Raw genomic sequence first — 21,127 nt, forward strand, 5'->3', positions numbered from 1 at the left:
AGATCTCACTTTAAACTTTGATACTACTTACTGTATATTTGAATTTTTTTCACATCTTTGTTTGAATGTTTGCAGACGGAGACACACAGTCCCCAGCAGTGATTCCTCTTCCTCATCTGATGATGAAGAGGATTTTGAGAGGCAGCGGAAGAACAGAAATTTAAGAAGGTTAATGAAAGTGGAGAATAGGGGAGGGAAGAGTCTACTTGGGAGGGCTTTACATCTGCCTAACTGTGAAGTGTTGCCATCTTTACCTTGTATGCTTTGTAATTCCTGGCAGTCCTGTCTGTTGGTGCTGCCAACTGTAACTGGACCCTGCAACTGGATTTACACAATTGATTTTGATAAGCAGTTTGATTTCTAGGTGGGAATGGGTGTAGGAACACTTTGATGTAACTTCCTAGTGTAAAATTCTACTGTTCCTGTGCTTTACAGTAGTTGATTCATAAAGAAAGCCACCATAACAGAGAATGCTAAAAATAGAGAAAATGATGGAGGTTTTGTTACTTAACAAATGCTCTAGAAAAACTATTTTAATAAAATTCTAACAAATGAGTTTTCAGCCTGACATCTTTCAGACGTCTTCTGGCACACACATTCCATAGGCCTTGGGAAAGACCAGCAGTGCCAGGCAGCCTTTATAATGTTAATCCCCACTGAAACAAGTATTGCCTTGGGCTGTAACTAATAAAGTGTAGAAGCTAAAAGAATTTGAAAGGTAATAGTGTGCTTGGGGGAGGCAATTTCTTCCATCACACAAATCAGTGTCAGTCCATGGTCTACACATAACAGAATAAGCTTGTATTCCTATATGTGTTTTGTTGACTGGCATGGATATTTTTAAGTGCTAAGAGCTGTTAAAATAATCAACTGAGTTTAATGTCTGGAGTGACCATTTTTCTTTATTTATTCATGACCAGTAAATGTAAAACAGGTTAAACAAATATTTAACTATTCAGGAAGTTTATGCTCATTTATAAGACTGTCTGCATTCACTTGCTATCATTAAAAAATCAGAAATCTGTGTAATAACTTAGAAAGCAGCTTTCTCTTTATTTCAAATCAGGTCTCTTCCTGGCAACTTTCGGAAAGGTGACTTAAAGGGAGCTCACAAGGACCGCATGAAAATTGGAACAAGTCTGGCTGATGTTGATCCAGTGAAAATAGATTGTTCAGTAAGCATTTTTACTTCATTGTGAGATGTTTTCAGTATTTATGAAAGCTTTCAGTAATGGGCTGTCTACACCTACCTTGGCTTACAGTTTTCTTTCAAGAGATTTGAAAATTGGCATGAACATTTCCTTTGTGCTGACATCTAATTCTTGATGGAACCTTACAGAGGTTGCAACTTTCTTTAACCTACAAAATGTGTTCTGTTGATTTCATCTTTAGGTACGATTTGATGGCGTGGGTGGTCTTTCTGACCACATTTCAGCTTTAAAAGAGATGGTCGTTTTTCCATTGCTTTATCCAGAAGTCTTTGAGAGGTTCAAAATTCAACCTCCAAGGTAACAGATGTTGTTTAAAACTATAATATAACTATAAATTTTCAGGAAAATATTCAACTGAGGTATCATTATATTTCCATGCTTCAAAATTTTAAGCAGTGTTGATGAGGCTTTTTTTAGCAGTAGTAAAAAGTAATTTTTAAAAATGTATAGAATCCAGTGTACATGTAGGTTCAGAGATTTACTGCATGACAAGACTGCTTTAAAAGTGTGTTGCCTTTAAAAGGGGGGGTTGGAGTGTTTTTCTTCCGAGTTCTATGTGCAAGTGGACTTGATCAGTTTGTAAGCAGGAAGGAATTATCTATTGGTAGTGAACTGCAGTTTGTTTTGTGGAAGTCCAGTTGTCTCTCCTCCAGCTCTGTTTTTGTTCCTAGAGTTCCAGGATCAGTTTTACAACTGATTGAACTTGCAGCTAGAACTTTGCAGTGTTTTTGTGCTTGAGCTAAAATAAGAATCTGTCCACTTCTTACAGGGCTAAATTAGTTCTGTGTTACGAAATTAAATTAGAGAGATTTAATTGTTAGCTTTATGTTTTCTTGGTCAGCAAAACTCAGGCATGGTATATTGAAATAGGACTTTGGAAAGTTTCCTTTCAGTAACTTTAAAAATATTACAAACAATTGAAAGGATATTTTATTTAGGCAAGAATAGTTCTATGTTTTAGGGATGAATGTTGTAACAGGTACTTTTCCATGATGGTTTTTTCTTACAGGAATTTTTTTTTTTTTTTTTTGAATTGCAGAGGTTGTCTATTCTATGGTCCACCAGGGACTGGAAAGACACTGGTTGCTCGTGCACTTGCTAATGAATGCAGCCAAGGTGACAGGAGAGTAGCCTTTTTTATGAGAAAAGGTGCCGACTGCCTGAGTAAATGGGTTGGGGAATCAGAACGACAGCTTCGTTTATTGTTTGATCAGGTAAGGTTGAAACATGCCCTGTGTTCTATCTGAGCTGTAGCTAATTTTCCGTGGTCAAGAAGAACTCATTCTTTTTCATGTTTTGTCAGCTCCTTCCACTGAAATGGAATTGTCAGTGTTTCCTTTGTCAGTGGGGTTTTTAGGGACTTGAAGTCTTGAGATGTATTGTGAAAGGTTAGTAAATCAATAAAACCTTGCAAAGCAACACACACCTGCCACTCCTTGCCTTACAAAAGCTCCCCCCCGAAAAGGCTTCAAGAGGCAAGAGGTGGTGGCTTTAGATCAGAGGGAAACAGAGGCAGGCTAAAAGCATGATCATTTAAATTGGTAAAACAGGTTGCTTCCAGAACCTGTAATTAAGTCCCAGCTCTGTTGTTGGTGGTTGCTAAATAGCTGTAAAAACTGCTGGTGTGATTTTGCTGTTGGCCAATCTCAATGGGTTGACATAAATTGCTGCCTTCTTATGAACATCTTTGGTGATCTTAGTAGAGATCCCTGATGCTGGCCTCAAAAATCTAGTTCCAGTGACTTTACAACCATAATGTTGTTCCTGCATTTCTCCCTCAAATAGTTTTCCTGGTGTTACTATTCCTATGCTTCCATTGTAGGCCTACCAGATGCGACCTTCAATTATTTTCTTTGATGAGATCGATGGCCTTGCTCCTGTACGGTCCAGTAAACAAGACCAAGTTCATAGGTAGGACATGTTTTGTATCTGTGTAGAAGGCTGCTTGATCTTTGTGGAAAGAAAACCTATTTAACTTGATGTGGCACATTCATTTATCCTGAAGACTAGTAACTCAGTACTACTGAATTTCAGATTATTTTTAAACACTAATTAAAAACCGTTTGCTAAGTTTGATAGCAGCACACAAGGTCTGTGTTACCTGATCTATGTGGAACTCAAGATGATTTACTAAACTGCTGAATGAAAATTGTACTTTTCTGTTAGCTCTGTTGTATCGACACTTCTGGCCCTTATGGATGGCTTAGAGAGCAGAGGAGAGGTTGTGGTGATTGGAGCCACCAACAGACTGGATTCTATAGATCCTGCTTTGCGACGACCGGGACGTTTCGATCGAGAGTTCCTCTTCAGCTTGCCAAACAAAGAGGTCAGAACTTCAGCTCCACCTTAATGCCAGTGGGGTAGAGTCCATCTTAAAACCCAACCCCTGTAACAGGGCAGTGTTGTGGAGCAGTGACAGTCTCTGTCAGTGTTGTACAACTTGGACAAACGACGGCTGTCTGGAGAGACTGTCTTGTACCATGGAGGGCAGACCTGGCACTCAATATATTGTCAGTAAGATGATTGCAACATCTTACTGTTAGTTTAAGGCAGTTAGTGCTTTAGTTTTGGTTTCTTTTTGGTGACCAGCAAAGACTATGGGGTTATGGGGTGCTACTAGTCACTGAAATATTTAAGAATGTATGTGCAAATTAGTTACAAAGTACTGCTATAGCACTGTGAAAGTGAAAGAAATTGTGTACAGACAAGAACTCGTTTTTGGTAACAAAAACTTTGATCAAGGCTGGTGCTGGAGCAAATGAAGTATGTTGGGATGTGATATTTCCACTGGTATTTAGTAATAAGGGCTTGGAAAAAAAGGTGAAGTCACTGCACAGGGGCAGGGCTTGGGAAGCTTTCAGTTCAATGGCAATAGCTAAGCAATTAAAAAACCCATGTATTTAGCAACCAAAAAATATTGGAGGGGGCAGTGGGCAAAACTGGAATACTCTGGTTTTTTTCTGAATTCAGCTGATATTTCTTTTTCTTAGCACTTTTTGGAAAGAGGATAAAAACCATATTGGTCTGAAGTCTAGTAAAAGTGCACTAAACAGTGCATTTAAAACAAACATTTGTCTCCAGTTTTTGTCTGCTCTCAGGAACAGGAGAAAAGGTGCCATAAAACAGATCTAATACACAATTCCTACTGTGAAAGAATTCTAGAAATCTGCTATAATTGGTCTGTGTACTTGAAAATACTTAAATAATTCAGTGAAAGTCTTGCTAAGATCAGAGATGGGGATAGGCAACGTTTGATGTTATCTGGATGAGTGACAATCGTTTGAGTCATAATTATTGTTCTTCTTGGTAGTTACTGTAGCAATTGGAAATGGAGTGCTAGTACTGTTTTCCTTGGATGAGCTGGCAGAAGAGCAGATTTGATGAACTAATGAGATTGTCACTGTGAAATTTTGCTGAATTTGAGAGAATTTTTTTTTAAAAATCTCTTTCCACATAAGTCTGGGGGTTTTTACTACAATTTTTTCATCAGGATTATTTGGTCTCACAGTTGTGAAAACTCACTTTTTATGGAAGATGTAAATGCCTTTTATTTCACTGCAGCCCTCAGCAAGAGTTTAATGTAACAAGTTGAAAATACTGAAAATTCCTTGTGGAAAAAGAGAGCATATTACTGACCTTAAGTATTTTGAAGTTTAGCAGACAAGAAAAGTATTTGTTATTAGCGTCAGGGTTTGTGGGTTTTGCGTTGTGATTGTTTTAAGAGAAAACATAGGGCAAACTAAACTTAGGGCAACTGTTTTGTTTTCAGGCGAGAAAAGAGATTTTCAAAATTCACACACGAGACTGGACCCTGAAACCAGTGGACAAATTTCTTGAAGAGCTGGCTGAGAAATGTGTTGGTGAGTTTGAAAACAGTGTGGGTTACTACACACTGTACATGACTTGAGCCGTAGGGAGCCAGAGCTTGTACCAGGCAGTGCTCGAGCTCCTGTGCCTTGCTGCAGAGCAAGGCAGTGGGGCAGCTGGCATGCCTTGAAAGCAAACAAAGTTCTTTTTTTTTTTCTCAGAACAGTGATGGGGTTTGGGACATCTTTCCCAGGAGCAAAGTTTTGGCTAGGAGGCTGCTGCTTAAGGGCGGGATATCAGGCTGTGAACCACATAATAAAACTTCTCTGCAGTGCAGTAATTCTTTAAATTATTACTTACCCTGTTAATTTTTGGCTGCGTGCAAAGTCTTCCAGTGTTGCACTTTAGCAGTTTTGGCCTTGATTTTGGTGTTGCCTGAGACCGACCCAAGATGTGACTCATGTTTTGTTTATTAGGGTACTGTGGTGCTGACATCAAAGCCTTATGTGCTGAAGCTGCTCTCTGTGCTTTGCGCCGCCGGTATCCTCAGATATACGAGAGGAGCGAGAAACTGCAGCTGGACGTCACTTCGATTAAAATAACAGCAAAGGATTTTGTCACGGCCATGCAGAAAACTGTTCCAGCTTCACAGAGGGCTGTGGCTTCACCTGGGCGAGCGCTATCACCTATTTTAAAACCCCTGTTGGAAAAGACACTGGAAAGAATTTTACAAGGCTTGCAGAGAGTATTTCCCCACGCAGAGCTCGCACTAAAGAAGGACCAACAGCAAGGTATAACAATAACATCCACTTGTTTAAAATTCTACCAATGCAAAAACTTCTGATCTGTGCAATAACATACACAAACCCCTCAACCATAATGACAGTTTTATATCTGCATGTGCACGGCACTGGGTGGGAGCTGTGAGTGACTCGCCATACACGGTAGAGAACCGTGTTCTCTGCTGGAGCACCCTGTTTCTGAGAGTAGCTAACATCACATCATTTGTAGAGATGGATTGAAAGTGTAATATATGAGCACCTCTTTCCAAATAAATGCTTACATGCAGGGAGAAGAGTATTGTTACATAAATGCTTCTACTTCCTGTCTGAAGAATGTCAGAATCACGGTGCAAGTTCTTTAAGCTAAATACAGTTTTAGGTATCATGACTTTTAACCATTATGGTCTCTTAACTGAAATATTTGTGGATCACAGTGTACACTTGCACACGAGATCAGAATGTTTTAGTAGTGTGTACTTTGGGGCTTGGCTTGCATAGCATAGGTGGGCTTGTGGTCCTGATAGCATTCAGTGTGTACTCTAAAATGATGGAATACAACAGAATGGTTTCCTGCACTGATTTCAAAGGTGTATTAATGCAAGGGTGAGATTTGGACTATTTAGGAAGGTTAACAAAGCTCTTATGTCTTCCTGTTTTAGGAAATGATGTGATTGACACTGATGAGGAATCGCCATCAATTTTTGAAGAGAGGCCAACTCATAAAGTGCCTGATCGTGAAAAGGAAGAATTCCTCACTTTTAACAGGTCCATGTTTGTCCCCTTTATCTTTACATTTTTAAGATGTCCGGGTCTGTAAACTGTTTTGTTGTGAGGGATGTTGGGTGAAGGAGTGATGGGTGTGGAGAAGATGATCAGTATTTGCAAGAAGTGCAAAGATCTAACCAGATGATCGTGTTCTGAGTGCATTGCCCTGACCCATCAAACTGAATGGCCCAGCCCTATTTTCCTACATCAAAGTGATCCACTGATTATTAGAACATGTTGATTTAATCAGTGATATTCCTTGAAAGACTCAAGACCTAAAAAATGCACTGTCTCCCCTTTCAGTTTAAAAAAAAACCCCTGTAGATTTTTGTAGCCATCTTTTGCCCTTCTGCCTTCCAAGGCTGTTAAACCAGTAGCAAATTATGTAGCAGCAAAAAATACGAATGAGAAATAGTTTGTTAAAACACTATGAAAGAAACTGAAACAGTGTCTGCATTTTGTACCTTTACCCTACTGAGTTTGTATTAATCTTGGGATGTTTTCATTTTGGAAGTCAGTCATATAAACCAACAGTTGATGCAGTAGATTATTGTGGTCACTGTTGGGTCAGTTATTCTTCCCCCTTTCTATAGCTGTGCTGTCCAGAAGATGTGACCTGCTGAGCTTGGTTAGGTCTCTAGGACCTTTGACTTCAGCAAGTGAAGGTACAGCAGTATTGTGGTGGAAGAAACCATAACCCTGTTCACAAGTGTGTTTCATGTTAGTAAAGCAAGATTATTAGGGAATTAATAGGCAATTCGAAGATGAAAACATTAGAATGATGGAATAAAATAAATGTACTGCTGTATTTTAACCAACTCAATCGTGTGCTTCTTCAGATACTGCTAACATGTTTCAGTGCCCACATTAATTTTTTTTCCTAAAAATGTTGTTCTGTTCTGTGCTTTCCACCATCTCCAGGATGTATGGCCAAATTTTAGCTACACTCGACAGGTGCAGAGTTACTTAAAGTCAAGACACACTGAAAAGGGTTGTGTATGGGCAGTGAAGAGACCCAGACTGCTTTATGCTGAGGGAGTTGTAATTCTACCCCATGTCAGGTTAATGACCAATTGTTATGTGTGTATTTGGCTGGACAGGTTCCCCTGTGGGATTTAAGAGCTGTTACTTAACCCAGCCAAAGGAATAACAGACATGCTGGGGACTGGTAGGATTTCTTAGCAGAGGTTTGGTACCAGTTTGTGAGAAAATAGGCTTTGATAGTCTTCCTGATCACACACCAGCTTATTATTTGGTGGAATGTGAAGCATATTTGCAATTTAAAAAAAACCAAACAAAAAAACCAAACCAACAAACAAAAAAACCAACCAAAAACAAACCCCAACTTTAACATCTGTATGCTTATTAATCACTTGTTTTTCAATGTGTTTTCTTCTTGCTGTTGTAGAAATCCTCGTTGCCAGCCAACATCTTTCAGACCACGGTTCTTATTAGTTGAAGATCCAGGGTGTGGGCAAGCTTTTCATTTGGCACCTGCAGTAATACATGCCCTGGAAAAGTTTCCTGTTTATACCCTAGACCTGCCTGCTTTGTTTGTTAGCACCACGTCCCCGGAAGAAACATGTGCACAGGTATCTGTTTTTCTCTTTATTCTTGTAGGATTCATGAAGTGTATAAAAACTAGTGAAATAAGCAAAATTCATTGTTCTTGGAGGTGGCCTGACTTGAAGGTACTGTTATGTTTACTTCTGTCAGGAAATCCATTTTTCTTCTAGATGATACCGTATAAAGGTATTATACAAAGCCACATTTTCCATTTGAAATGAAACAGGGAGGATGTTGCTAGCAGCTCAGCAAGAAGGGAGATGCTGCTAATAAAGCCCTCTCTGTGGCAAGAAATCCTGTTGATCTCGGTGGGATCCAGAAAGTTTTTATGGCTTTTTAAGGCTCTGTGCTCCCAGTAGATGGCACTGCATCAGCCCGATAGCATCATGCACTTTCTGAAGTCTTATCTTTTATTATGTTTGTAGGGCAGTCAAGGCTTTGGGGAAAATAATTGTTTATTTTTTTACATATACAGCTTCTACTGCTGCAGTACATGCCGTAAAGGCACTGAAATTCATGTACACTGGTGCACTTTCCATAGCTAGGAAAATTAAGTATAAGCAGATTAGTGCTGTTTTCCTCTTTTCAGTTTTAGGTAGGAAATCCATTTTGTTTGTATCAAACTATTTTGACCTTTAGTAGCAGTGTTTGGGAGCTGTACAAGTCAGGACAGACAGATTCCATGACTGGATACTCGTTTGTCACATAGGAGGAATAATTCCTTTTCTTGTTATGGGATCTTTGGAATGTAACTACCCTCTCTAGTCACTGCCTGGACATACCACGTGCACTTCCCACCTTGCAACGGGAACTCCCTGAATATTGTTAATCTGACAGGATCCATGGAGAAATTTGTTGTGTGAAAGGACTGTTGGCACTTCCCTCATGTGGTAGATACATGTTGTCTTCTGTAACTGAGGTGCCATCTGAAAGGAGTGGCTTGTGCTCTTCCAAAGCACATCATCTCTTCTGGTGGATCCTTTGTTAATGAGAAGTTGAGTGATTTAGCTCTTCAGGGAGGGCTAAAGACTGGTCACCTCTTAGAAAATGTACTTGAAAATTTGAATTGTAACCAGGTGTGATGGTTCGGACTTGGCTCACTGCCAAATGCCTGAACCCCCAGTAACAGCCCCTTCCCCCTTCCTTCTTCCCCCAGGGCAAAGGAAAAAAACTATGCAAATTGAAGAAGCCAAAAATCAAGCTAGTTATATAAAAAATATATATTTGATGTATATTACAGTTAAGATGCTATGTACACAGCAAAAAGGAATCCAAACACCCCCTGAAGGGATAGGGAAAGGGGAAAAGGAACAAAAGGAGACAAAAAAAAGGGACACCGAGCAGATATACGCAATCAAACCCGAGAACTAGTAAAATAACTAGTAAAACAAATCTCACCACGTCCCTTAGAAAAGCAGGATTGGCAGACACAGCCAGCACTCTCCAAACCCCCACGTGGCAGGACAGCAGTCGCTGCAGGCCTCAGCCAGCCTTAGATAAGCGAGACCAACGCAGGGACCCACTGTTCCCAAACCTCACCGGAAGAGAAGAGAATGAAGGCCTCTCTTCCCTTCTTATTTATACCCCGATTTACGTAAAAATCGTATGGAATACTGGGAACACTGCCTCTTCCTTGGTTACAAACTGGTAACCAAGGAAGGCCTAGATTAAAACCACCACACCAGGTTTATTGTACCATGCCCCAGCCCTTGTCTTCTCACATAGATCTTTGTTTGTTCAGTCTGTGCTCCTGTCTCTCTCAGGTATGTGGCTGCTGTGAACTGAAAATGCTGTAGTCACAAGTGTGTGGTGATTTCCCCAGGCTAATGCATCTTGCTGAACGGTTAGTCCTGTTTTTTCAGGCACAGCATCACATTGGCTGAGTTCTGAGGCTCTTCAGGAGTTATCTTACACCTAAGTAGTTTAGAAATCAGGCAGAGATTTAGGTCAGTTTCTGTCTGCATAGCAATGTCTATGTTTAAGTCAAAGTTCTACCTTATTGTTAAGGAGTTATTCTTTTATTGTTTTGTCTTGACGTTTTGGTGTCATGTAGTCCTCTTTCATAAGATAGTTTGACTGGTAGTTACCTAGTAGCTTATTTTACGTGATGTAGTTTTCTTAACCAAGCTTTCATTTCACCAGCTAATGCAAGAAGCTCAAAGAACAGCACCAAGTATCATGTATATCCCACAAATCCCTTTGTGGTGGGACACTGTTGGACCTACAGTGAGAGCTGTTTTTTCGACACTACTGCAGAACATTCCAACGTTTGCTCCAGTTTTGCTCCTTGCAACATCTGATGTGCAACATGAAGATCTCCCAGAAGAGGTATTTCTGTTGATACTTTTCTTCCTTTTTTACTCTTTCTTTTTTGCTTGTTAATTTATAACTTCTGGAAGCCTGTCTGTTATTACGTAGGCACCTAAACCCAGTCTCTTGAAATCTGCTTAGACAAAACAATGGTGAAAGCATTTGTCTGAAGTGGTTTCTGAGTAAAGAGATAGACTTTGGCCCAACTCTTTCACCCTTCTCACACATTCATGCTTAGACAAATGTACAAATTTGCTTCAAGGGATCATTTCAGTGATTCAATATGGTTAGGTGTGTACTTTGTGCTTGAGATGTAGCTAGGAAAAAGATTGTTTTTCTGAAAACATTTTTACTGAAAAAGTACAGTTGTCACACTTACTGATGGAATATAATTTCAAATTTAAATAATTTGATAAAAATTTTGATTTCTTTATAGGCTAGAAAGCTAGGATCCAAATTCCATTTCAGTAACTCAGGAGTCAATTTTTAGTCATACTCCTTAACAAAATTCAGTAGAAGTACATGTTGAGCTTTCTAAACATTTCTGGTGGTACAACCGCACCCCTCAAGCTGTACTGTGATCTCAGAAACAACACTTGAGAGTGTGCATTAAAGGAAGGTGTTCAAAATGTGGATGTGCTGCTCTGATAATTTTGTCTTGGTAGCAGAAGTTTTTATACTGTTAAGAAATGCTTTCTAAATTAAGGAATAAAATTTCCTTCCATACCTTCTGGTAATAGAGATGGGAAAATGGAGTACAACTTGGAGGTATGCAAATTTGGACTCCTCACTTAAATTAATTAAAAATAAAATTCATAAAGCTGTCTTACCAAAAAGCTGGCACTGCTCTGCTGAACCTTGCCTATTCTTTCTATTGTTACCATATTCAAGCTAAAGGACAGCAAGGCAGGTAAATTCAAAATAAGCAGCCTTGGAGGTGGTGAATGTGACTCCTTTCTTAGTGGTTTATCATAACCTCTTTTTCATGGAGCCTAAATTGTAGAAGGTGTTTCTCAGAGCAGGTGTTTTAATTTGCCATGTTATGAAAATCTAGCCTTTTAAAGCCAAGATGAAAACTTTTCATAGCTTGTCTTATCCAGATGAATATTGAGTTAAATTTAGAAAGGTACTCATCTTTTTGGAATAGAATATAAAGAATCTGTGTGACCTTATATTTGAAATACTTTTTCTCCTCATGCTTCAGATAAAAGTATTGTTTAATAATGACTGTGAAGAAGTTTTCAAAATCCAGTGGCCTACCTGTGCTGAAAGAAGAAGTTTTTTTGAAGACTTAGTTATGAAGCAAGCTGCTAAACCTCCTGCATCAAAAAACAATGCAGGTGAGGATACTCTAAGTATAAAATTTTACTAACTGTGAGTTAACAGTGTTTGCTTTGGGGGTAATTTTCTATCAACCATTTTTCATGGGCTTGTATTTGAGTGCCACTAATTGACTACCATTTTCTGATTAATTGAAGCTCGGCGGCCACTGGAAGTCCTACCTGTGGCACCACCACCTAAGCCTCGACAGCTGACAGAGGAAGAAATGAGACAGGTGGAGGAGCAGGAAGAAGATACGTTGCGTGAACTTAGGATTTACTTAAGGGATGTGACTCACAGACTGGTCATTGATAGACGTTTCAGAGCATTTACAAAGCCTGTTGACCCAGAGGAGGTAAATTATTGTTGATCTGCAATACCATGATAGCTGTGTGTATTCACAGTTTCTCTGTGTATGTTCCTCAGTGTTTGTGTGCTCTTTCTAGGAAGATTTATCTTTATTTTTAGGACTGTAATATTCTGAATTTCCAGGAAGCTGGAAGTGAATTTTGCTTTTACTTTTGTTGACTCTGTGGGGCTCTCCAAGGTCTTTGAGTTTTCACTGAAGTTCCTGTGTTCCTTCTAAAACCTCTTTAAAATTTAAGAGTATTTCCATTAGAAGGGACCAACAAGTATCATCCAGTCCAAGTGCCATTTACACCAAATGCCAACACAGTTTGCCCATGAAAAGGCTTTGATATGTAGGTGTGTTACAGCACTGAAAAGCAGAAAACCTTTTTTCTCTGTAATTATAAACAGTACCTCTAGGGCTGTTTTAATAAAGCCTAAAGCCCTTTGATTATCTGTCAATAGTTTCTGCAAGAACAGGAGTAGAAGCAACAGTTTCGTCAAATGAATTTTCAGATTCTATTCTCAGGGGGCTTTCCTTGGTATAAGATCAACCACATGGGCTTGTATATTTTTTTCTTCCTCTGTAATACCCCAAGCCTCGAGCTACAAGCTCACCAAAGGGGTTTTACTTAAAAAATATACAAGGCTTCTACAATATCCACCCTCCAAATATATTAGAAGAGCCCTTGGCTCATTTAACACCTCAGAGAGAATGCATAGGAGAAAAGCTGTACACATTTTCTCAGAGTGTACTTTTACTGGTACACTTTAGGAAATAAGGGAACTTGGCAAAAGTTGGAAGGGTGACATCTCTAGATCCAGCTACAGGAGTCTGGAAGATAGTGGTTCACCATTCACAAAAAGGTGTGTCCCTTCCCCACACACACTTGAGTTGGTCCGAGCCACTAATTAATATAATAATCTAGTTTCTCACATCTTCCCATATACCTCTCAGTTTATTGAATAAGTGTAAGCTGGGGCACATACTTCAAAGTCAGCTGTAGTTTAGAGATAGCTTTGTGTTTCAGCAAAGTCCTGTTCCCCTAAGCCTCCAGGGACTTGTCATTTCCTTTCCTTGTAGCTTCTGAGATGTGAATAATCTAAACAAACATAGATGTCCTCATCTAAACTACCCATTAAGCTTCTTTTGTGATCTGAATAAAGAAATCAGCACCTCTGGGTCCAGTTATCTCATTCTAAAGTAGGTGCCTAGGACAGGTGCTTGAAAGGTGCAATTCCTGCAGCCTTTTTCTTGCTGCCAACAATAAAGACTCTCAGGTGACTTAACTGAGAGGTTTCTTTGTTGTTATTTTCTGAAAAGAAGTGAAATGAATCCCACTCTGGTGCCAGTTCCCTTCTCTGCCTCACACATGCTTCTGACCTCTCTGCTTCTTTTTTTTCCTGTCTTCTAGTCTGTCTCTTCAAAGCCAGCTGAAATAGCCCTTCTATTTTCAATAAACTAACTGGGTAATTTCTGCATCTTTGGATGTGCCATATTGGGGTTTTTAAGAAGTCCCTTATTTCACTTTATTACAATAATTACTCTTGGTAGCTACTGTGTTAAATCTACAAGCACTCATATTTCCTCTGTAGGTACCTGATTACAATGCTGTTATTAAACAGCCCATGGACCTCTCAACAGTTCTCTCCAAGATTGACATGCACCAGTACCCAACTGCAAGAGATTTTCTAAAAGACATTGATCTAATCTGTAGCAATGCTTTAGAGTACAACCCAGTTAAAGATCCTGGAGGTGAGGATGTGGTTTTATCCCTAATTTGTAAAAATTTAAAATGTGTAAGTTGATAAATATCATCTGTGGACAGTAGACATGGGATTAGACAATTTTAAACATCCTCAAGGACAATTTCTTGCCAGGATGTGAATGCTGTAGCATTAAAATAAACTATTTGGGAAAATGTGATAGACGTGTTGATCAGTAACTGCTGCTTTTTGACTGTAAAATTTCAGATCGTCTCCTTAGGCACAGAGCTTGTGCCTTGAGAGATACTGCATATTCCATAGTGAGGGAAGAAATGGATGAAGATTTTGAACAACGCTGCCAAGAAATTAAAGAATCTCGGAAGAAAAGAGGTATGTTTTGTGACACTGAGGATTTAAAGACTTGACTCAGTACTTGTAACCAGCCACACAAGACATAATTCTTTGCTCTCTCTTATTTATTGCAAGGTTCAAATTGTGCTTCCTCTTACTTCTGTGAAATGCCAAAGGAGGATTTTGTTCCTGTGTGTAAGAAAACAGACCCAAAGTGTAATGAAAAATCGAAGATGCCAGCAGTGCCTGTGGATGCCAGTACCCCCTGCTCCAAAGGCAAGATGCACTTTATTCAGAGTTTCTTGGAGAAGGTGCTGAAGTGACTGTTACATTCTCCGTTCTTGTGACCTAACATGTTCCTGTGATGCTTGGTTCTTCATGCCAGAGGCATTACATTTATCAATATGCATCAAAACATGGGATAAATCCAGAGGTCATTCCTTCCGTGTGGTTATGAGGTTCAAGTGGCTGATTGACGTAAGGCACTGGATTTTGAAGAAGGACTCCTCTCCAAATGCTTTTCTGTTGTTCACCTATATTAGATTGCATACTAAGTCACCTAATGACCTTGCTTTGCAGTAATACTTCCTAACTAAAGTAAGAATTTTCTGCTCGTAACAGCTTGAAGCTGATAGTTTTATGCATGAAATTCTGTAGCTGACTTTTTTTTTTTTTTTACATCTAGTACAAAAGTGACCCCATTAAATTGCAACTTTTTCTCTAGCCGTATGTAGGGAGACAGACTTGAGTACTTGAGCTCCTTTGGTCATTTTCCTTGTAAGTCAAGTAAGATGAGGATGCTGGATTTTAAAGGAAGAACTGTTTTGGTAATGTTTTGGATGACTTTTTCTTGTATCTCTTTGTAGATAAGTCAAGAAGAAAACGCAAAAAAACCAGAAAGTGGAGTATTGCAGCAAAGAGGAATGTTCAGTTCAATAAAGAGAACAAAATTCCTGAAGACCAAACTGACGTCGAGAGTAATGAAGAGTCTAACACGGATTGCACTGAATTTGCATCCTCCCGGGATGCTCCTGTTGAAGAACATGAAAATGTACTTCAAGAAAGACAGAAAAACGGGACAGAAAATGAAAGAGAGAGAGTTCTCCTTGTGGCTAAATCTCCTTCTGGAAAGAAGAGAGAACATCATGACCTAAGAGAGCAGAGTGAAACGCCAGATTGCCAAAAAGCTGGAACTTCTGAAGATGGAGGTTCAAATGGTAAGTGAAAGGTCAAACAGGTCATTTACCTCCTTTTTCTTCCTGAGGAGAACCACTTACTAGGTTTTAGCCTTCTTGAATTCTGTTCTGTCTGCTGCATCTCTCTCAAATCAGCACGCAGTGTTTCTTGCATAATGGTGCTGCCCCTCGAGTTATGCCGGCCAAACTTGTGTTTTTCTGCAACTGCTGGATTTCTGATTCTGCAATTTTGTTTTTCAAATGGTACCTAATTGAAAAACAATTGTTGGCTTTCTTTTATTGCGTGAGGATCTTCCCAGCAACAAGCAGTGTAAGTTAAAAAGCTGTACTTCAAGCAGTGAGGATCCAGGGTTGTGTGTGAAATAGAAACGATGAACTGCTGTTTGCAGTGTAAGATGTGTTTCCTAACCTAAATTACTTTGGAGTTTTACTGTGCAGTGCTGTACTGGCAGTGTGACTGGGTTTTTTCCTGGTTTTACCTGCCTTTTTGTCTAGTGCCTTTTTGTGTGTGTGCAAGTTTCTAGTTTTTATGGAGAAGTGACTTTTGCAAGAAAGAATGTAAAAGTCAAGCATTTATCAGTGAAAAATGGTAGCAGTTCTGTCTCTGTTATTGCAGAGAAGTACTCTGTTCCAGGTACAGGATACTTCATTCATACTATGTATTCCAAATAAAGAGAAATCCTGACTTAAGGAATCTGTCGTTCCAGATTCATGGGTACAGCGTGTGACTCGTGCGAGATGTTCTCAGGTGGAGGAAAAACAGCTGGTTTGTGTCGGGAAAGCCGTGAAAATTGGCACACAGAACGTGTTTGTGGATTACTGTGAGCTCAAAGTAAGTCTAAATTTCAATTTTATTAATACCAAAGTAGAACATTTTCTTGCTACGTATAGAATTGTAAGTGAAATCAGTTGTTAATCAATGCGAATTCAGACAATTTATGGGAGGGATATGTAGCTTGTGAAATAATTCAACCTGTAATAGACTATGACCATTATTTCCACAACTGGTTAGACTGCTCTTCTTGCTTTTGGTGAACTAAATTTCAGGAGACTGGGTTATCTCCCTAGTTTAATATAACAGGGCTTGTTAAATTTTAAAATATCCCACTGCTATTACTGTTGGTTATTAATGTATTGGCAATTTTTATGATGGATTGGGGGTTGTTTTGGTTTGCTGTTTGCACGTTTTCATTTATTAGGAATTGGAAAAGGACTTTGATTTTTAGCAGTGATGACTTTTAACCTGAAGTTAACCTGAAGTTTGGGTTGACCCAAAACTCATCCTGGATAAAATACTAATACCTACTTTTCTCAAATGCTTTCAAAATCCAGTGTTAGAATTCTGCATTCATACAGGTACAGTGTTACAAGGTTTTTCCAGTCCCCTGTAGGAGAGAAGGTGCTATCCTAGGATACAGCTGGGGGAAGGGTCAAAAAAGTGCATAGCTGCAGGTGGTAAACAAAGTTCATTTGCATGAATTGGAGAGGGTAAAAGAATGACCTGGCCTGCTTCAGGAGATGTTGCAGTGAGGGAAATTTGGGAAATTGCTAGGTTGACGTCCTGAAGGTTGGTCAAATCAGGGCAGGCTGCTGTTTACCTGCCATGATGAGAAATTGAGTGAAAAGAGGGAAACTAACTTTTTAAGGCTGGCTTCCTAAGCAAGCAAATTTCATGAGATTTTGTTCATAGAATCATAGAATATCCTGAGTTGGAAGAGACCCACAAGAATTATCGAGTCCAACTCCTGGCCTTGCACAGAACACCCCAAGAATCACACCATGTGACTGAGAGCATCATCCAAACACTTCTTGAACTCTGTCAGGCTTGGGGTCATAGTTGCTTCCTGGGGGAGCCTGTTCCAGTGCCCAACCACTCTGAATAACTTTTTCCTAATATCCTACCTAAACCTCCCCAGACACAGCTTAATGCCATTCTGTTGGATTCTGTCACTGGTCATCAGAGAGCAGAGATTGGTCCTGCCCCTCCGCTTCCCATCAGTGAGGAAGCTCTTGTTCCTGTCTGCCTGTGTGTGTAGAGAATCCACATAGGTTTCTCTAGAGCCAGGGTGCTAATAGCACGGGCAGAGTTGTTGCCCACTGGATAAGTTGTATTGTACAGCCCTTACAGATGTTTCAACTGTGAGGACAGAGCAACTGTCACGAAATACGTCATTTAGAAAACTTGTTTCCTTAACACGAATGTCATTGGAACTTGCTGCTTGTGCCAGAGACCCCCTTCACCTGCAGTCAATAAGCTGGGTGAACCTCCAATCTGTAGCTGCTTGGTTTTGTTTGGGGTGATTTTTTTTGTTTGGGGTTTTGGTTGTTTGGGTTTATCACTTATTTGCTTGGTAATAAGCCTAGAACTTGATGAACACATAGAAGAGCATGCAGTCACCTATGTAGCAGCAGTTAGAAATAGTTTCACGTGGGATGTTGGCCATGCACAGGAGCCACATCCTACCTTTTCTGTTTGCAGTTTATCTTGTGCTATTCTGAACTCCTTTCCATTTTTCTCTTCAGGAAGTGTTGCATTCTATCGCCATGCTGACTGAGAACGTCAGTATATTTCGCATGGAGAAACTATACGCTGTTCTTAGCCAGTGCATTTACCAACACCGGGAAGATGGCAACAAAAAGGAATTAGTGAAGGTGATTTCTTTTGTCTTAGAGCATTTTCTGCCGTTATTACATGTGTGTGTGTGTTACACATGTGTATGTGTGCCCTGTGAACATCACACTTATTTAGCATTACTCTTTACTGCTTTGTTGCCTGTGTTACAAGACTTGTTCATTTCAGTCTGGAAAACATTTATCCATTGTTGCATTTGGCTTCAGTGTTGGCAGTTCCAGCAGGAAAAGGCTTTAAATGATGGGTCCCCTCAGAGAGCCTTTTCAAAGCAGTTGACCTGTCACTAGTCCTGCTCCGGCACCTTTTCAGGGGTGGGGGGCTGGGAAAGGAGGATGCTTTTCTCAGTCTGTCGCTCTCTTGTTCTCCCCTTGTGGGCAGTCACACATGGTAACACTTGTATAGCAGTTATTCTGTTCTTGAAAAGAAATTAATTAGTTATGAAACATAAGGAGAATTAGAGACTTTAGTCTCTAGTCTCACCAGACTTTCTTTTTAACTAGCATAGCTCAAGCATCTTTAATTTCACATAGGGGGAGCTTCCTGCCTATGATGGTTTAACAATGCTAATGAGTCAAATTCTCTAATCTCATTCTCCTCTAAGAGAGGATTTCCAACATGTCAGAACTTGTCAGAAATATTCCATAGGAACCCAGTCAGGCATTCCCAGTATTGAGTTGATGTAGATAGGTTGGATATTCAGTCTTCAGCTTCAAGGTCCTAGAATCCATTTGTTTCAGGTGGTTGTGCCTAAGAACAGATGAAATTCTTTATGCCTCTCAGTCTTCCTTAAAAAAAAACCAGGAAGCCTCTTCTCTTTAGCCTTGGTCATCTTGATCTCTTCTTCCATGCCCAGTGAGGAGTTAGAACAGAAGCTCCACTCTGATTGTGCAACAGCAAGGATTATTTGGATCCAGGGATGCTATTCTTGAAAATGGCACCCACCTAAATGAAAATTCTTGAATAATGATGTGTTTCAGCATAACAAAGGATTTGTTACCTTTGGGGCTTGTGAGCTTTTGTGACAGGACTGGATTTCTTTCTTTGTCTTTTACTTTGAGCTTTAATGAAAAAAATATCTCCTATTCATAATGACAGCGCAAGTCAGTCCAGGAGCAAGTTCTACTGTATGGAGAGAGAGACTTTAACAAAGTATTTATTCAGAATAAAACCAGTTACAGCTTTTAGTTGTGGCTCTTCAGGAACTGTCTCATTTCTATTTGTTAAAAGCACCATTGATGGAGATCCACAGCTCCTTGATACAGATCCCTGCAGTTTTTCTAGCCTACACTATTTTGGGTGCATAAGGATGTGTTTGAAGCCAATGGGTATAGAACACTGTTGTGATGGCAGAAGCAGCTAAATTATTACTAACTATTGTATGTATATACAGATTCTTGCTTCTTTTGATGAAGAAGTAAACAGGGTTCTTAAGCTTGTATTCACACTGACTCCTTATTTGTCTTTCTTTCTTTTTAGGCAATGAAGAAAGAAATTACAGCCTTCAGTTATCCGTGATACTTGATTTCAGATACCTGACTTCACATACTCTGTAATGTTTCCTTCTGGTTGCATGCTCCTTTCTTTGCATAACTCAATAAATACTAGTTCTACACATATATTTATACATATATGAAACAAATATATCTTAAAATTTATTAAGAAAGCTCAAATAAAGTAATTTAATGACTTTTATTTGATATTTCCCTGCTATCTGTGTATATTTTTATGTGATGTACTGCTGTGATTGCCTTTGGAACACAGATCTGAATAGATAATTTCAGTACCTCTCTTTAAAAGAAAAACTAACTTGAAACAAAGCAAGATTTACTACTGTAACTTTCTAAAGTTTAGTTGTGTTTGTAATAATGACAATCTTAATACTGGAGAAAAACATTTAATATCATTTCTAGTTGATCAGGTGGCCTCTAGCTAAATTAAGTTGTAAATAGTTTTCTAGTTACCTGGGGAGATTGAAATCTGTTTATTACATAAAAGTGAATATATTGTTTGCAATAAATATGTCGAAGTAAAAGCAAAGCAATATCCTGTTTTGAAGATGTGTTCCTTCTCAAACCAGCAGAGAAAATTTATCTGTTAATTTGACAATTATTTTTAATAAATGAGACCAAGACAAAGTTTCACAATATCACAGCTTATACAAAATTTCATTCTCATAAGATATGTGGCATGATCCTTTGCTGTTCACACACAGCGTGTGGTGATACTGAACGCCGAACTGTGCAATCCCTCTGTGTTTGGTTTCTTACCTGTGTCAGTAGTGTTCTTTCTTTGTGTCCTTTTAGTGTGTTTCTTCAAACGTTTGTTTGTTACGCACATTTTCTTTTCTCTGGTTGGGTATTAATAAAAAATTAATCTCTTTTTCGTGGTGTGTTGTCTGCTCTATTTTAATCACAGAGTAATTTTGATCATTAATAAACTTGCTCTTACAAACCAGCACAGATATTAAGGTTTTAAAAGAGGTGCATGTGAGCAGCTTCCTCTCCACTCCTGGTGTATGTTACACAACAAAGGCAAGCCCAGCAGAAAAAAAAATTTACATTAAAAATTTTAATGTGATGTATTACATTGGAAATATAATAAATTAATTGTTACTTTTCTTTAACTTGATCTCTATCTTGGCTGCTGTCACCGCTTTCCAGTGTGACTGGGGGCGGTTTGCTGACTGCATTCCCCAGGAGAACCGTTTGGAAAACTGAACAGAAGTGACAGGGTTGAAATGAGGAAGCAGAAACATTCCTGGGATCAAGACTTTTGCTCTTCTGAGATTTGATCAAATGCTTTCCTGTCACTAGTCTTGACAGGATACTGTACCTAGGCAGATCTTTAAAAAATGTTTCCGATTGTGTAGATCGTCGTCTTCCATGTCGAGCTGTGAACCGTTAAAGGCTCCCACAAGCCATATCTTTATTTTTCTCTTTCTCAGGGAAACGGCCACATTGTAGTGTCTGACCCAAAGCAGCGCACAGTGATGAAAGAAACAGTATATGGAAACAATGTTTTTCAGAAGGGTGCAGCGGGAGTAAAAACCAAATATTGACTAAAATATTTTGTATGGGCTAAAGTGAGAGAGATCTCCTTTCTTGAAGTTCTGTAACTGGGGAAAAAAAAAAA

At 39.2% G+C, this 21,127-nt stretch overlaps 1 protein-coding gene across 2 annotated transcripts in view; it reads left to right on the forward strand.

Moving 5' to 3' along the window:
- The window catches only part of ATAD2 (ATPase family AAA domain containing 2), a 29,841-nt gene extending 9,467 nt beyond the window's left edge, over positions 1–20,374 (forward strand). For both annotated transcript variants that reach the window (XM_050317425.1, XM_050317434.1), the window contains exons 9-28: positions 76–168; positions 1,067–1,175; positions 1,393–1,508; positions 2,251–2,425; positions 3,034–3,122; positions 3,378–3,537; positions 4,981–5,071; positions 5,495–5,809; positions 6,460–6,565; positions 7,974–8,157; positions 10,274–10,459; positions 11,646–11,781; positions 11,920–12,116; positions 13,706–13,865; positions 14,084–14,206; positions 14,303–14,443; positions 15,034–15,384; positions 16,071–16,195; positions 17,887–18,015; positions 19,472–20,374. In XM_050317425.1, coding sequence (XP_050173382.1) covers positions 76–168; positions 1,067–1,175; positions 1,393–1,508; positions 2,251–2,425; positions 3,034–3,122; positions 3,378–3,537; positions 4,981–5,071; positions 5,495–5,809; positions 6,460–6,565; positions 7,974–8,157; positions 10,274–10,459; positions 11,646–11,781; positions 11,920–12,116; positions 13,706–13,865; positions 14,084–14,206; positions 14,303–14,443; positions 15,034–15,384; positions 16,071–16,195; positions 17,887–18,015; positions 19,472–19,510 — 3,025 coding nt within the window. In that variant the 3' untranslated portion in view covers positions 19,511–20,374. The remainder of the gene's footprint in view (positions 1–75; positions 169–1,066; positions 1,176–1,392; positions 1,509–2,250; positions 2,426–3,033; positions 3,123–3,377; positions 3,538–4,980; positions 5,072–5,494; positions 5,810–6,459; positions 6,566–7,973; positions 8,158–10,273; positions 10,460–11,645; positions 11,782–11,919; positions 12,117–13,705; positions 13,866–14,083; positions 14,207–14,302; positions 14,444–15,033; positions 15,385–16,070; positions 16,196–17,886; positions 18,016–19,471) is intronic.
- The last annotated feature ends 753 nt before the right edge of the window (positions 20,375–21,127 follow it).

Source organism: Myiozetetes cayanensis, unplaced genomic scaffold (genome assembly GCF_022539395.1).
Source record: "Myiozetetes cayanensis isolate MyiCay16 unplaced genomic scaffold, myiCay2020 scf1, whole genome shotgun sequence".
Lineage (NCBI taxonomy): Eukaryota > Metazoa > Chordata > Aves > Passeriformes > Tyrannidae > Myiozetetes > Myiozetetes cayanensis.